At 37.8% G+C, this 16,633-nt stretch overlaps 1 protein-coding gene across 5 annotated transcripts in view; it reads left to right on the forward strand.

Moving 5' to 3' along the window:
• The window catches only part of SNAP23 (synaptosome associated protein 23), a 37,434-nt gene that overhangs the window by 17,752 nt on the left and 3,049 nt on the right, over nt 1–16,633 (forward strand). For all 5 annotated transcript variants that reach the window (XM_025884633.2, XM_025884634.2, XM_025884632.2 and 2 more), the window contains 5 exons: nt 2,891–2,994; nt 3,522–3,563; nt 3,978–4,026; nt 4,773–4,890; nt 15,355–15,513. In XM_025884633.2, coding sequence (XP_025740418.1) covers nt 2,938–2,994; nt 3,522–3,563; nt 3,978–4,026; nt 4,773–4,890; nt 15,355–15,513 — 425 coding nt within the window. In that variant the 5' untranslated portion in view covers nt 2,891–2,937. The remainder of the gene's footprint in view (nt 1–2,890; nt 2,995–3,521; nt 3,564–3,977; nt 4,027–4,772; nt 4,891–15,354; nt 15,514–16,633) is intronic.

A 16,633-nucleotide genomic window follows, 5' to 3' on the forward strand; every position in this document is an offset into this window, starting at 1 on the left:
TTTCTTTCTTCCTTTTTCTTTATTTCCTTCTTTCTTTCTTCCTTTTTTTTTCTTTCTTTCTTTCCTTCCTTCCTTTCTTCTTATCATTAGAAGGTAGGACTCTTGGAGTCTTCTTGTTTGACAGAGGTCAGTTTTATATTCAAGCCTTTCTTTGAATCTATGAGAAGTTTTTGCTCATTTTCACTAGGATGGGAAGATAGCAAATACTGACTTGTACCTGGCAGGAATTAGGTCCAGGAGGAGAATTATAAAATTATACAATTTGAGAGATCTGGGCATCCTTATGCCCAAAATGTCTTCTACCCACAGGATACCATATTGGAAAACGTGACACTTCCAGGCATTACTTGATTAGCATGTATTACTTTTCTCCCCACTTTCTGCTCTGTTGGGCATTGAGGAGGTATAGACAACTGGAGCATGCTGGGAAGGGCAGGCTTTTATAAGTATGTTGTTGGGGCTCTGAAAGTAATAGAGAAGCATAAAGTTACCTGGGGTATTACAGAAAGAAAAGGTATACAGAAATGTGGAGGTGAGAGGTGACAAAAATAATTTTTCATAATTGTAACTATGAAATATTAACAAGAGAAACTGTAGCATGAACAGATCTATGATAAATCTAATGGCTCAAACGATTAGCAAAGGAATAAAGCATGTGGTTCTATTTATGCTTCTATCTAATGAATGATCAGTTCTTTTTTTTTTTTTTTTTAAGATTTTTATTTATTTTTTTGACACAGAGAGACAGCAAGAGAGGGAACACAAGCAGGGGGAGTGGGAGAGGGAGAAGCAGGCTTCCCTGCTGAGCAGGGAGCCCAATGTGGGGCTTGATCCCAGGACCCTGGGATCATGACCTGAGCCGAAGGCAGACGCTAAACGGCTGAGCCACCCAGGTGCCCCGAATGATCATTTCTTAATTCAAGAAAGACCTTTATATCTTGATTTTATATCTTTGTGTATGAACCTTTTGCCAGAGCCAGAGTCCTACAATGGCAAGCAAGATATTAAATTAAATTTGCAACTTTACTTTTTGTAGTAATACTTTTTATTAATAATAGTAATTAATAATTTTCTTCATGAGCATTAATAACTTTAATCAATGTTCAAAATCTTAATTGAACCTAAAACAGCCATGACAGTAGAGTTAATAAAACAGACCTCTAAATGCAATGCCTTTTTGTACTGAGAATCTAATATTGTTGCTTTTTGCTTTATCGATGATTCTACTAAAAGTGATGGTTAGCTATGGATGTGACTAAAAAGATTTGTGTGTGACCAGCAGGCCATTCCAGATTATACATATGTAATGGCAATTTTTGCTTTGTGTTTCTAGTGGATATTTGGAGGCTTTCTGCTGCTGGTACATGTAGCTTTGTTTCTAAGATCCACTTAAATATTTTGAGAATACCCTTATTTTTCTACTTATTTGTTTGTTCATTCAGCACACATTTTGCTGGAGTACCAACTGTCAGATCCTATTAGGTGTTAGAGATAAAAAGATAGAACAAAATCTCTGCCTTCCAAGCGTTTAGTCTAGTATATTCGTGGTTAACCAGGTTCCCTGCTGGTCAGTGAGTTTACTCCATGACAGGGTTTCTCAACCTCAGCATTTTGACATTTGGAGTCAGATAATCCTTTGTTGTGAAGGGCTGTCCTGGGAAGAATTATAGTATATTTAGCAGCATCCCTGGCCCCTACCCACTAGATGCCAATAATACTACCCATCCTCCTCAAAATCGTGACAGTCATTGCCAGGTGTTCCCTGAGGGTAAATTCAGAATGTAAACCAGACTTTATCTGTGTCATTGACGAAGAACTTGGTAAAATTAGTTTTTAAAAAATGTAATACAGGGGCACCCGGGTGGCTCAGTTGTTAAGCGGCTGCCTTCGGCTCAGTTCATGATCCCAGGGTACTGGGATTGAGTCCCGTATGGGGCTCCCTGCTCGGCGGGAGGCCTGCTTCTCCCTCTCCCACTCCCCCTGCTTGTGTTCACTCTCTCACTGTATCTCTGTTAAATAAATAAATAAAATCTTTAAAAAAATAAAATAAAATAAAAAATGTAATACAAAAAGTAATACAAAGCTAGCAAATGTAATGAAAAGAAAGCAACCTAGAGTATCACACAGTACTTACTACTTCATATGACTTTTCAAAGAGAAATACACAACGGTAGTACTGAATAACACCTTCTAAATGTGTTGTGTTTTAGTTTGAATGTCTATGAATCTTCTCTGAGTTATGAGTTACTAAGTTACTATGTATAGGAGAATAATTATACAGTTTCTTAGGGACTTCACTAAAATTTCACTAAAATACAAAATAATTGGAAAGGGAAAATCCGTTATGAAAAATTCCAGGTTTTTTCTGAGTTCTGTGTCAACATTATCCTTTTCTTGTTAAGAATGAAAATATTTCATTTTTTCCAATGAGTAGCCTGGACAACTGGCACATGTCTGGAATGTTTCCTGTGTTGTTCAGGCACACGACTTTGAATTTTGTTACTTTATTAATGGAATACTACCTGACTTAGACCTCTTCACCTTATTGCTTTTCTATATTCAAATAATGTATGAATAACATTGTACAACCAAGAATTCATTTTAATAATCTCTTAAAGCTTGTCTTCTAGTTCGTGCTCCTCAAAGTAGAGAGACCACTTTCTCTCTGAAACAGCACTTCATTAGAAGTCCTGAAACCTGAGTTTCAGGTTCACCTCTGATACTAACTAGCATTTAACCATCCATTTATCCTTTCCTGGCCTTAATTTCTTCAGCTGTGATAGCTAGCTAACGATATAGATAGGCTTTTTTATCCTGTTTTCCAGATAAATATCCTGAATTCCATAAATCCATACTTTGTTCAAACCCTTTTGTGCCCATATTCTTACAGAATATCCACGTTTCACTTTCGGTGCTTATCAAAAGTTTTAATTCATCATGGATAATCTGTCATCAGAAGAAATTCAGCTGAGAGCCCACCAGGTTACTGATGAGGTAAACATTTTACTTCGAATAAGTAATTCTCTTTGAGTTTTCACAGTGGAAGGATGAGAAGACCTTCTTAGACGTCCATTTTGGCCTCCTCCCTGTCCCTTTATGTCTAAGAATGCATTTGCCTCAGAGTGCCATTGCTGGCCCCTTAGTTTTTCAGCTCACCAAAAACTAAATAAGCGAAAGCAGCTTGCATGATTTTTTTAAGTCATTGTTTAATAAACACAGTTACAACAAAGATACTCTAGATTTGAGGAATTGGAAACATCTGTGTAACATACCTAGCTTTCTGCTTACGTTAAACTTTTATAAATACCATTAACTTTACCCTCCAAATTTTCTCTTAAGGAGCAGCTGGTAGGAAGAAAATAACTAAAATTAGTGATCAACTTTCTTTTTTTGTTTTTGTTTTAAAGAGGGGAGGGATGGCTGGGCTGGCAATTAAAAATAGAGTAGCATCATGACTATGTGATCAGATTTTTTTTTTTACTACATTTTTTAGAATACTAAAAGCCTGTGTTTTTCCCTAGTCTCTGGAAAGTACAAGGAGAATCCTGGGCTTAGCCCTTGAGGTAAGACAGTATTTAATCATTAAGTACAAAAATTGTATAAGAGGGATCTTGAATAGCACAAGCTAGAATTTGTGTTAAGAGTCAGAAGTGTATGTTATCAGTGAGCTTTATTATTTGAAACCAGCATTTGCTTAACTTGTCAAACCATGCACTGATGGGCCTTTTTTGTTTTTCCCACTGACACTATTAGAATATGACAGGGAAGATCAAGTCACCATGAATTTGTGACTTAATTATATGGGGGGTATTTAATATGTTAAAGTTTGTTGCTTTGGGATATTAGTTTTCTCTGTAACTCTCATCCTCTGAGAACTTAGGTTTCTAAATGATTCTCTCTTGCTATTAGGCCTTATAGGCTTTGTTTCTGTTGCTTTTGTTTTGTTTTGTAGTGCTATCAGCTTTTTTCTCTTTTAGTCTCAGGATGCAGGAATCAAGACTATCACTATGCTGGATGAACAAAGGGGTGAGTTGCGGTCATTGGCAGAAACTCTTGATTTGACTTAACGACAACAGAAAGCCCTTCCAAATCAGCCATGTCTAAAATTAAGCCTTGGGAGTGCCTTCCCTATGTAAGATAAGAGTGATACGTTTACTTCTTTTTTCTGATTTGAATTATATCATGTTCATTGCCTATTTGAGGTGGGAGCAACAATGCCCAATTATATACCAAGTATTTGTCAGGTAGTAGGACTTACTGTGTGTATTTGTCATATGTACATTAGATACTATGATATTCTAGCATCATTTTCAGAAATGAAGCTTCAGTCCTTAAACAGGTTTACATTCAGGTGAGCTTGGAAACATTCCATTTGAGTTGCCCCTGAGCAATCCGGCCTAGATTTGATTAGACTTATGATGATAGCCTTCAAGTTTTGAACTTACTCGGAGAGAGAAATGCTGGGGATACAGTCTGGTCAAAGTACACTTAATTCAGTTGCAAGGGTGATCTCTAAACAAGCCCTCACATGCTCCTGTTATACAGATCTCTTTAGAACAAATCTTCCCACAATAAGAAGCCAGGTGCCTCAGGATCAGTTTGTGAAAGATTGTTTTCATGTTGGACAGTATGTAGTACTTTCTGGTACTGATATAGTCACTGGGATGGATTACTGGTGGATTCAGAGTTAAAGTTTGCTGTTCCATAATAATAGTATCTTCTTGTTGGCACTGTGAATATAACAAAATGTCACTTCCACAACTTATTCTTAGAACAACTGGACCGCATAGAAGAAGGCATGGACCAGATAAATAAAGACATGAGAGAGGCAGAGAAGACTTTAACGGAACTCAACAAGTGCTGTGGCCTCTGCGTCTGCCCATGTAATAGGTGAGTTGAGAAATCAAGACCTTTTTAAAACTAAAGTGAGAACATTCCACTCTCCAGGGAGGTCAGAAGTGTAACTGGGCCTAAATAAGGACCTTTGTTAGAAAGATTTAAGTTGTTTTTCCTTCCGGCAGATCAAGTTTTTCATGTAAATGGGCATGTTCACCAAAAGCCATGGCTTCAATTTGGTCAGTCCTTAGATCAAGTCCCAATTTCATTTTTTAATAATACATGAAATATAATATAGGAAATATACATCTGGCTAATACAGAGCAGGATGGAATGAGTGCCTTTTCCTTCAAAGAATATTAAAAAAATACATATTCTGTGGTAGGCACATGAAGAATGGCCGACGGAGTAAAGGACTTGGATCCTGTCTTCGAAAGACCTCCCATGTGGTTGGATATATGAGGAAGAATGGCAAAAAAATAGAATGTATCAATCTAGTGCTAGATCATATGTCAGCAGAGGGTAAGGGAACAGAACTGATAAAGTTTTGTTTGGAAAAATATTACAGGAGAGAGAGCACTTGCATTGGACTCAGTGATTAGAAGGATTTGGATGGACGTGGAAGAACTAAGGGGGCATTTCCTAATGTAAACAGATTATAGAGGAGTTTGACTTAACTGCGTGATTCATATAGATGAGAAGTGAAAAACAAGACATAAGTCAGCGGGCTAAGGGGTAGATGGATTGCAGTAGAGTACATAACTGTACTAGTTAGGAACCTTTTGTAATCTAGGCCTGTGAGGTGAGGCCTTATTATTGAGATTAGAGAAAAAAGTGTAAGTCAAGGAAATTTATTCTAAAGCAACTGATTGTCAAACGCAAACAAGGGAAAATCAAAGAAGTCTCTGAAAATTTGAAGTTTCTACTAAACTAGGAGATGAAAAGTCTTCAAAGTTTTTGTGTATAGTGTATAAAATTATGATTGACAGAAAGAGATACATTTCTTTTTGGTGACTCCATTATGAATATTTAAATTCCCTGCGTACTCTTAGGTAAACCAAACTCCATGTTGTTGACAAATTTTTTTTTAATATTTTATTTATTTATTTGATAGAGAGAGACACAGCGAGAAAGGGAACACAAGCAGGGGGAGTGGGAGAGGGAGAAGCAGGCTTCCCACTGAGCAAGGAGCCCGATGCGGGGCTTGATCCCAGGACCCCTAGATCATGACCTGAGCCGAAGGCAGATGCTTTACAACGGAGCCACCCAGGCGCCCCATGTTGACAAATATTTTATGTATTTTGACCACGAGAAGGTTTGGGCTGAGGCAGTTAACCATTATCTTCCCTTCTGTCTGTTATTAACAGAACAAAAACTTAGAACTTTCCCCTTAGTTGAAATGACAACATCTGGAAATTGAATGACCATCCTTACTGCTGAGAGCATTCATTTGAGAAGAGTTTCATAAACATTAGTATTTCATCTAGTTGTCTCAGCTGGTATGGTAAACCAAGAGTGGGATACAAAGGTTTACATATTCTCAGCATTTTTACTTCTCAAGGAGTTAGGAATGGAGGAACTTTTGTTAGATTGTCATACTTTTAGATAGGTGTTTTCATGTGACAGCATTCTCTGTGCCATCTCTCTACAAGAAAAAATAGAGTTAAGTTGCTTATTGGCCAACTTTGGTGTTTATTTGGAGCATAACAAGTTAAAATTTGACAGTATTCTTCCTAGTGTTGTCCATTGGCTTTCTATTCTAAGACAAATCTGTTGGCCTGTTTAGACCTGGTTGACTCTCTAAAAGTGCATATTTAAATAATGACTTTAAATTTAAATATGACTTGGGGCGCCTGGGTGGCTCAGTCCTTAAGTGTCTGCCTTCAGCTCAGGTCATGATCCCAGGGTCCTGGGATCGAGCTGTGCATCAGGCACCCTGCTCGGCAGGAAGCCTGCTTCTCCCTCTCCCACTCCCACTCCCCCTGCTTGTGTTCCCTCTCTCGCTGTGTCTCTCTCTGTCAAATAAATAAATAAAATCTTTAAAAAATAAAAATAAAAATAAATTTAAATATGACTTGTCCATCAGGGCTTAGCAGATTACCTTAAGCAAACAAGTTAGAAATGCACAGGTTTTTTTTAAATCTAAACTCTTAACTATATTTTGCAAACTTGTGCTTTTCTCCTGTGTTCTATGTACCCTTTTGAAAGTGCAGAGGAGAAAAATCAAATGAATTTCCCTGAGATAACATATTAGGAGGAGAGCAAGGCAGAAGTCCTCCCTAGAACATAGAGCAAAATCAGCTCTGAGTCAGGGGTTGATAAACAGGAAAAGCAGTGAATCCTAAGATGGTCCAATATCTTAGAAAGTGGGAAATGGAACTACAGAAGGATTAATTATTAGTTAAGTATTACTATTTCACTTTGTATATCCCAGCCAAGCATAGGCAGGATTTTCTGGGATACTGGTGAGAGAGAAGGTAGAGTATGGTCCTGAGGCAGCTTGCAGCCTCTTACCTCAGAAGAACCCTTTCTCAGTTGGCCCAGAGAAGGTGCTCCTTAGCAGATGGAATCAGGGGGTTCCTATAAGAGAACAGTTGTTCCCTGGAGAGAAGAGTGATATTCCAATTTAAAGATGTTGTATATTAATTGCCTTCCTTGTGTCTATCTCTTCTTTGTAACAAAGACTTTTTGGCCTCTATGGTATCCTTGTCCTCAGCTCTGTCTACTATTATTCCTGCCAGTGTCTTGACCTTTCTAATTTTATCGGCTAACCTGGGTTTTAGTTAGGATTATTGTTTAAATAGCCATAACATGAACTTCTCAAAGGCAGATGCAGGATCATATAAGGCTAGTATTAATTCTGGTAGTAATAAAAACCCAGGTCCACAATCTCTTATCCTGCCACTAGAAATCTGAAAAACTCTGAAAACCAAGGATTTAGGTCTGGGTTTTTTTTTCCCCCCATGATGAGCCACAACTCATTAATTAGGCCATAAAATGTAACATGAACTGAAGCTATTTATAATCTTTTTCCCACTTAGTGTAAATGTTAATTTGTTTCAGTACAGAAATAATCATGTATTTATTGATTATGTGGTACTGATCAAAATGTCTCACATCCAAGGGTTTGGATGAAATTTGTGGGCCTATATGTTAATTTAGGCTCTTATTATTCTGAGCACTTTAAATTTATTCCTAACAGTAACCTTAATATGAGATAGACTCTTTTCTTATCACCATTTTACATATGGGGAAACAGAGGCACAAAGAAATGGAAGAGCTGAGATTCAAAACCAGGCAGAGTCTCAGCTTTTAACTATATAGCTACACTGCTTGACTTTGGCAGGAAAAGAATGAAACCTTCTTGTTGTTGCTGTTGTTAGATGTATTGCTATATAGAAAATGTCTTGAGTAGATTTGTTCTTTGAGATTTTTTTTGTTCGGTAGTGTTCATTGAAGCCAGGTCAGCAAATGAAACAGACATGGAAATAAATAGCTTTACTTAACAGAACCCTGTATTAAAAGAGAATTTTAACTTAAGCTAATTCTTTTTAAAGAACGACCAGAATTTAAACAGACTACCAGGATTAAACTTTAAAATTGTGAACAGGTGTCATTATCTTTGACGGTAACTTCGTTAAGTTGTCATTCTAATTGTTAAACTAATTAAAAAGAGTTTAAAAGGAAGCAGACTTAAAATGGGAAGTCTCAGAATAGTAAACTCTCTGGTGTCCCAGTTTAACTATTCTCAGACAAGGTATTCTTCTGTCTGAACTTGCCTCTCTTCAGTGTATACTTACAATGTCAAACACATAGTTTGAAGACAAATTGGTATTTCTGGACCACTTACTAGAGAAGTTCAAAATTGGTACTACAGATTTTCTACCATTCAAGTCTTATGTTGAGATGTAAAAATTCAGCTCTGATTGTTAAAAAATAAATGTTGCATTATATTTTAGTCAACATTTGAGTTCCCCCTCTGTCCTACTCACTGGAGATACAAAGATTAGTAAGGTGTAGCTCCGGCACTGTTTCATTTGTCATTACTCTTTATTTTTTTTGTGCATGACATGGTACCTGAGACACAGTAGGTGTTCAGTGAATACTTGTTGATTGAATATGCTTAAGAAACTTGTTGGCTGATGGGAGAGTTAGACTGTAAAAAGATTTTTTTTTAAGTTAAATGCAAATGAAATATATAACAGAAATATCTAGGAGAAATCTGTAATCACCAAGAATGAAGAAGTTTTAGAACCTCTCCATTAGGGGCTTCTGGGTGGCTCAGTCAGTTAAGCGGCTGCCTTCAACTCAGGTTGTGATCCCAGGGTCCTGGGATTGAGCCCTGCCTCAGGCTCCCCGCTCAGCGGGAAGCCTGCTTCTCCCTCTCCTACTCCCACTCCCACTGCTTGTGTTCCCTCTCTGTGTCTCTCTCGGTCAAATAAATAAATAAATAAAATATTAAAAACAAAAAAGAACCTCTCCATTAGTTTTTACCTTCTCTTCATACTAATTTTCATAATTTTGGGAAAGAATATTATCACCCAGACATTCTTAAGAAAAATGAAGTGTGCTCTGGTTTAAACCATTTTCCTGTTTTTCTTTTCATCTAGATTCTCAGATGTTCGTTGTTTCTATGAAACCAGGCAGGAATTTAAATGCATTATGTTTTTAGAATTCTAAACTTGCTTCTGTTCTGTTTCACTGGCATTCACTCTTTTCTGCATTTCATTCTCACTTAATTAATCTCTTCCTTTCTAATCTGCTTACTAAAAATGAAGATTTAACATCAGGAGCCGAGCTCAGTAACTGATCAAAGGGAACTTTAAGATGCAATCTTATGGCGCAGTTTGGGCTGTTAATCTGCTATCTAAAGGTGATGCTTCAAATGGTTTTTCTGTGCATGTGCATGGATTTTGTGAATGGTGGAGACTGTCTTTAAAATTGTGCTGTGGTGTGTAATGTAAAGTGAGTTTGTTCTGGGTGCTATATGCCAAAAAAATGGACTTGACAAAATGTTCTTAATTTATAATGCCAGCCTTTGACTAATGGTTCTGATAACTAAGTTTTTGCTAAATAACATTTAAGATTATAAAAATAAAAACATCCCTGAAGTTTCTAAAGTTTTAATTAAGTTGATTTTTGTAGAGAATTGCTTCATCCTAGTTCTGATCAAAGGTAAGGGAATTCAGGCTAAATCCACCTCTCTCCATAGGACTTCGATTTCAGCATCCTATCTTCTGTTACTTCCCTGTGCCTTTCCGGTTCCAGAATCAAGATTTTTCCTATTAAAGAGTTGCTTCTAATGATTTGGATTATCCATAACTTAGGCCACTACCAAATTGGAATTAATTGCCAATCTAGTCATCTTGAATACCATTTGGAACAAGGTGGGATATAAACTTAAAATGTTACCTTATCTGGTATTTTCTTCCTTTAAATAAGGATTTTTCCCTCTTAATCTGCTCTATAATTCCTACTATGTCACATGATAGCTTGCTCTGGTTTCATGTTGAATTAATACAGAGCTAACTAATCTTAATTTTTAATGAAAGTTAACCCTATAGTCTGCCTACTGTTTAGTATAATGTTTGACTCCTTAATTTTGGATCTTAAAAGGAACTGTGAAGAACATGGTTAAATGTTAGAAAATTAAGCATTCGATTTTTACCCTTTATTTCTTGACCTCCTTTTTCTTCCCTTCTGTAGCCTGATCACCCAAAACACACACACACACACACACACACACACACACACACGTGCTCATTACATTTGGTATTTATCTGGTCCCTTTTCTTCCTGATATGAAAGAATTATAGCTAATACTGGGCGTTCTTTTTGCTCTTTTTATTCAGTTAATATTAATGTTGACAACCAGAACTAAATAAATTGTTAAAATTACTGTGATCATATCTTCTTTAACTTTTTAAATTTTATTTATTTATTTTTTAAGTAAGCTGGATGTGGAGCTTGAACTGAAGACCCTGAGATCCAGACCTGAGCTGAGATCAAGAGTCAGATGCTTAACTGACTGAGCCACCCAGGCACCCTGTGATCATATCTTGATACTTGTTTTCTGCTTTTACAGCAGCTTCTTGAATTGATTAAGGGATATTTCAAATTCTTATTTCAAACTTGCCATTTTTGTTCTTTTGTTTCTTTGGTTTTTTTTTTTTTAAGATTTTATTTATTTGAGAGAGCACGAACAGTGAGAGGGGCAAAAGGAGAAGCAGACTCCCTGCTGAGCAGGGAGCCCAATGTGGGGCTCAATCTCAGGACGCTGGGATCATCACCTAAGCCAAAGGCAGATGCTTAATGGACTGAGCCACCCAGATGCCCTCAAACTTGCCATTTTTGAATGAGATATTTATATAGAAAAAAGTGGTAATGGTTATTAAACCCCTCAAAACTGACAGGGTAAATCTAACTTTCCATATGGCATTCTTAATAGCAATTCTGTCACAAATTTGCTTAAGCATTTTATCATAAAGTCTAATTTCTTCTCAGAAGGGCTGTAAATTTTATTAAGCAAGAGTTCAGGGCGCCTGAGTGGCTCAGATGGTTAAGCATCTGCCTTCGGCTCAGGTCATGATCCCAGGGTCCTGGGATCGAGTCCCGCATCGGGCTCCCTGCTCCTTGGGAGCCTGCTTCTCTCTCTCTCTCTCTCTCTCTCTCTCTCTCTCTCTCAAAAAAAAAAAAAAAAAATTTATAAAAAAAAAAAAAAAGAGTTCAGTCGCAGATCAGAACCATTTCTTTTCTTAATGTAGGCCAAAACAACTTGGGCCTAGTTGTCTTTTTATGTAGCCATATTCCAGCTATATTCAGCTCCTGTAGATCTCAAAGCTAGGGAGTATTAATGGGCCAGAATAGTAAACATGCCATAGGGTAATCTGTGCACTTAAAGGCATGAACTGTTAAGTAAGGATCAGGTTGAGATCGAAGCCAAATAATAGAAATATTTGACTAATGCTTTTCAAAGTAATTTATAGCTATTATCTTTTTCACAGTCCTGTGAATTATTAATATTAGTATAGTATTGTCATTTTATCTTAGTTTTACATATAAGGATGTATATGGATGTGTAAGGATCCTTCGATCTGAGCCAAAGGCAGACATTTAACCGACTGAGCCACCCATGTGTCCCCGAAGGGTCTTAAATGCTTTAAAGGTAGTATTTCTCAAACCTGACTGAGCCAAATAATGGAAGTTTGCTTAAGGTTCTACAGCAATAGAGGGCACCTGGGTGGCTCAGTTGGTTGAGCGACTGCCTTAGGCTCAGGTCATGATCCTGGAGTCCCGGGGTCAAGTCCCACATCGGGCCCCCTGCTCGGCGGGGAGTCTGCTTCTCCCTCTGACTCTACCCCTTCTCATGCTCCCTCTCTCTCATTCTCATTCTCTCTCTCAAATAAATAAATAAAATCTTAAAAAAAAAAAGGTTCTACAGCAATAGAGTGACAGGTCTAGGATTGGGATTCAGGTCAATATATTACAATCTTGTGGCCTTTTAAAAAAAAAATCTTGGTGTGTACTTTTGCTTTGTCCAGATTAATTCTCAGTGTCCCAATATATAGAAATACTAAGGTAGACTACTGGAGTAACTAAAATACTCTTTCTACAAGAGATTGGCAGACCCTTAGACAGTGTTTCTTTTCCCTGGCTGGGAAGCTAAATGAGCTTTTGAATTTAAATAAAACAATAACAACAGTAAAAGATTCCCGGGCTCTACCCCATACATACTAAAACAAAATTTTTAGCATGTAACTTATGCATCTGTGTGTTCAAAGGCCTCCAGATTGCCTTGTGTTCAGTCAGGTTCGGGAAATATTACCTTTAAGGCATTCAAGACCCTTTGGGGATGCCTGGGTGACTCAGTCGGTTAAGCATCTGCTTTTGGCTCAGGTCATGATCTCATGGTCCTGGGATCGAGTCCTGCATTGGGCTCCTTGCTCAGCGGGGAGCCTGCTTCTCCCTCTGCCTGCCATGCCTCCTTGCTTCTGCGATCTCTCTCTTTCTCTGACAAATAAATAAAAGCTTAAAAAAAAATAAAGCATTTAAGACCCTTTGAAGGAAGACAAACAAGATTAAAACCATTATCATCATCATTATTATTAGATGGGCAGCTACTTGACAATTCCTTAAAAACAGGTAACTTCAGGGGTATTCCACCTCGGGGGACAAACTCCATCCAGGGTGATGGCAAATGGCAGGGTAAACTGGAAGGCATTACCTAGAGTGCACGTGCTAAAAGAGACATGGAGGAGTCATGTGGATGAAGATACAAAATGAACACCATTTAAAAATCACCTCTTCAGGGGTGCCTGGGTGGCTCAGTCATTAAGCGTCTGCTTTCGGCTCAGGTCATGATCTCAGGGTCCTGGGATCGAGCCCCGCATCAGGCTCCCTGCTCAGCAGGAAGCCTGCTTCTCCCTCTCCCCCTGCTTGTGTTCCCTCTCTCGCTGTGTCTCTCTCTGTCAAATAAATAAATAAAATCTTTAAAAAAAAAATCACCTCTTCATAAACATGAAGAATATGTCATAACTGCGTGAGAAAGGTGCAGTTTTTTTTCCCAACTCATTTGAAAATAAACATGACAACCCAGTGCAAAGCTGTAAAAGGAAAAATTCAGAGTCAGCTTTTTATTCCTTTTCCCCTTAATATTAGAAGAACATCTTCTAGGATCCAGTTCTCTTAAAGGGAGAAGGATTTGATAACCATTCTGATTCTTTGTTTATAACACAGACCATGCTTTAATTGCAACTCATTCATAATATCATGTTAAAACAATTCATTTGCATCCTAAGCCCCTTGTATCTAATTATGGAAGGAAGAATTCTCAAGAATTCTCAAGGAATTTCAAATCTCATCTCTTAAGGTTGAGAAGGATGTTGGAGCATGTATATGTTCCTTGATAGACCAGGAGCTGGCAGGTCCCGGTCCCAGTCTACTCTTTATGTACTATGACTCTCAGAAACATAATATCGTTCATATAGTGACTTTTGAATTCCAGCCCTCACTCTTACACTTGTTCTACAAGCTGACATCCCAATAAAAGCTGCACTTGTCTTATATTACTTCTATTACTACATCTGGTTATTAACTTTCTGATAAACTTACATGCGGTTTGTTTACTAGGTATTCCTCTGCTTTAGAATTTTGTCTGAGAACTTACCTTATTAAAAAAGAATACATGTAAATGGGTTTCACCAAACTAACAGATAATTATATATAAGTATTCGTTTAGAAAAGGTATATCCCACCTTGTTCCAGGACAGATTTAACATGGCTTGTTAATAAATTAATTAATTAAACATAGCACAAGTAGGAAACTGTGAGAACTTAAAGTGGAACCAAGAAAGGCACTTTGATTAGCTTTTCACTGTTCATAGATATATTTACCTTTTCAGTACCTCTTATAAAAAAGGTAGTAGCACCCTTTCTGTAGCATTAATGATTAAGGTTTAAAAGCCGATTCTAGGTTTGCCAAAAAGGAATCCTTATGTCTATTAAGGAAAGAACTACCATTTTCATAAAAATCTCTCCTCTGTTATTGCAGTTTTGAGACTTCCTTGTTAACATTATGTGGAATAAATCAGAGACCAATATTATAGCTATATACTACTTTTTGTTTATAGAAAAGTAAAAATTAAAATTGTGTGAGTGAAAAGTGTACCTAGCCAAATAATCAGTAAAAAAGTTTTGTGTTAATTTTTTTGTAACAGTCATTTAAAAGTCACTTTACAAGGCTTTTTTTCTTGCCATTATTACCAGTTTGAGTAGTAAATCCCTAGAAGAAATTCTGGCTTTGACTATATCAGTTACATCTAAAGCATATACTTTTATTTTTAAGAGGCCTGGATTTAGGATCATCTTTTTTTAAAGGAGGAAAAGTAAAATCTTAAATGAAAAAGCCCTAAATCAAAGGATTTATAACTGGTACCAGTGTGGTCAAGATGGTTATCGTTGACTGTTCAATTTGGAAATAATTCATGCCTTTCTTTCATGATTTTTTTTTTTTTAATTTAATGCAAAATTCTAAGTTTAAAAAACTGAATCAGCTGGATCTACTCTGGTTCAAATAAGTGGGCACCTGGGGTCTGAGTATTGCCCACTCAGCCTTCTTTCTCTTCCATCCCTCAGCAACTTGTGAGATCCCTCCACGGAACCCCAGAACACCTTTCCTAAGGAATTTTTTTGTCCTGGTATCCCCTATTTTCTTTTCTGAAGACTGTCAAAGGCTAGGGGAACTGAAAAGTCAAATAATTTGCTACTTGCTAACTGCTTAGTGAACATTTTGTGGAAATAGTTGAACCTTTAAAAAAGTGTTTAATGTCAGTGGGCTTACACAATTCATCTTTTTCATATACCATATTGTAGCAGAGCATAGTAGAGCTAATGTGGATCTAGCTGTAGGTAGCTTTTGTGCTAAGGGCGCTAGGGTCATCCTGAAGGTAAAAAGCACTAATAATTATACTTTTTCCCCTCCTGCTTTTCCGTATCTCTCTACACTCCTGACTTATACAGGACAAAGAACTTTGAGTCTGGTAAGGCCTACAAGGCAACATGGGGAGATGGTGGAGACAACTGTCCTAGCAATGTCGTATCTAAGCAGCCAGGCCGAGTGACCAATGGTCAGCCTCAACCACCAGCCACTGGAGCAGCTAGCGGTGGCTACATTAAACGGTATGCCAGCTCCTCCCGGTGCTCTTTACCCGTTTCCTAAATGAATGGCTCACTCAGGAGGATGGGGAGTGTTGTACATGAGCCCTAATTCATCAGTTAGAAACAGTGTTTATTCCATTTGAAAAATGCATTTTATAATCTGCCTTCTGACAAAATGTTGACTGTGGTTCTTGATTTTGGTTGGTGGATTAACTTTTCTTTATGTTTTTCAGTACTTTCAGAATTACCCAAGTAAGCATATTTTACTTCTATAAATAGGAGAATGTGTTTTAAAATGTATCATGCAGGAGCACCTGGGTGGCTCAGTCAGTTAGGCGTCAGACTCTTGATCTCAGCTTAGGTTTTGATCTCAGGGTTGTGAGTTCAAGCCCCGTGTTGGGCTCCATGCTGGGCGTGGAGCCCTACTTAAAAAAAAAAAAAATGTATCCTCTGGAGATAGGGGTTGGCCAGATCCCTATAAAGATAATGGTAAAGGGTCAGATAGTAAATATTCTAGACTTTGCAGGCCAGTGTCCATTGCAGCTACTTAACTCTGTTGTTGTAGGGTGAAAGCAGCCATAAACAATACGTAAGCAAATAATGAGCATGGCTGTATTTGAATAAAACCTTATTTACAGAATCAGGTGGTGTCGTCGTGCACTGAAATAAAGTTCTCAGACACCAATCTGAGTGGCCATGCGGGGCTGCCTCTGCAAGGGAGAGCAGCAGCTGCTAAATCCTGCACATAGCTTTTATTTTTTATTTATTTATTTATTTTTTTATCAGAAAAGCAAGGACAGATGCCTCCGAGCGTGGGAAAGGAATACAAAGGGATGGCAAATATCTTGAAGTAGGCTTGCATTTTCCCCTGCGCATAGGCACGCAGGGAGTCAGTCATGGGATAAGGGAGGAGCAGGATGTTTGGGCTGGCAATCGCCAGGTGCAGAAAGGGGTGACTGAGGGTTACATTCTTTCATAGCTCCTAACTTATGCCCTGCTCCTGGGGGTCATGGGGTCCTGCTCCTACCGGGCCCCTGCATGCAAAAGCTGCTGATGTTTCAGCTGCTTCCACACTCCTTAGGGTCTATAATACATTTTCTAAGAATAACTCCATAAGGTGGCAGGCCAGTTTTGACCTTTG

This window comes from Callorhinus ursinus, unplaced genomic scaffold (genome assembly GCF_003265705.2).
Source record: "Callorhinus ursinus isolate GAN/ISIS: 27379988/994484 unplaced genomic scaffold, GSC_fseal_2.0 scaffold25, whole genome shotgun sequence".
NCBI lineage: Eukaryota > Metazoa > Chordata > Mammalia > Carnivora > Otariidae > Callorhinus > Callorhinus ursinus.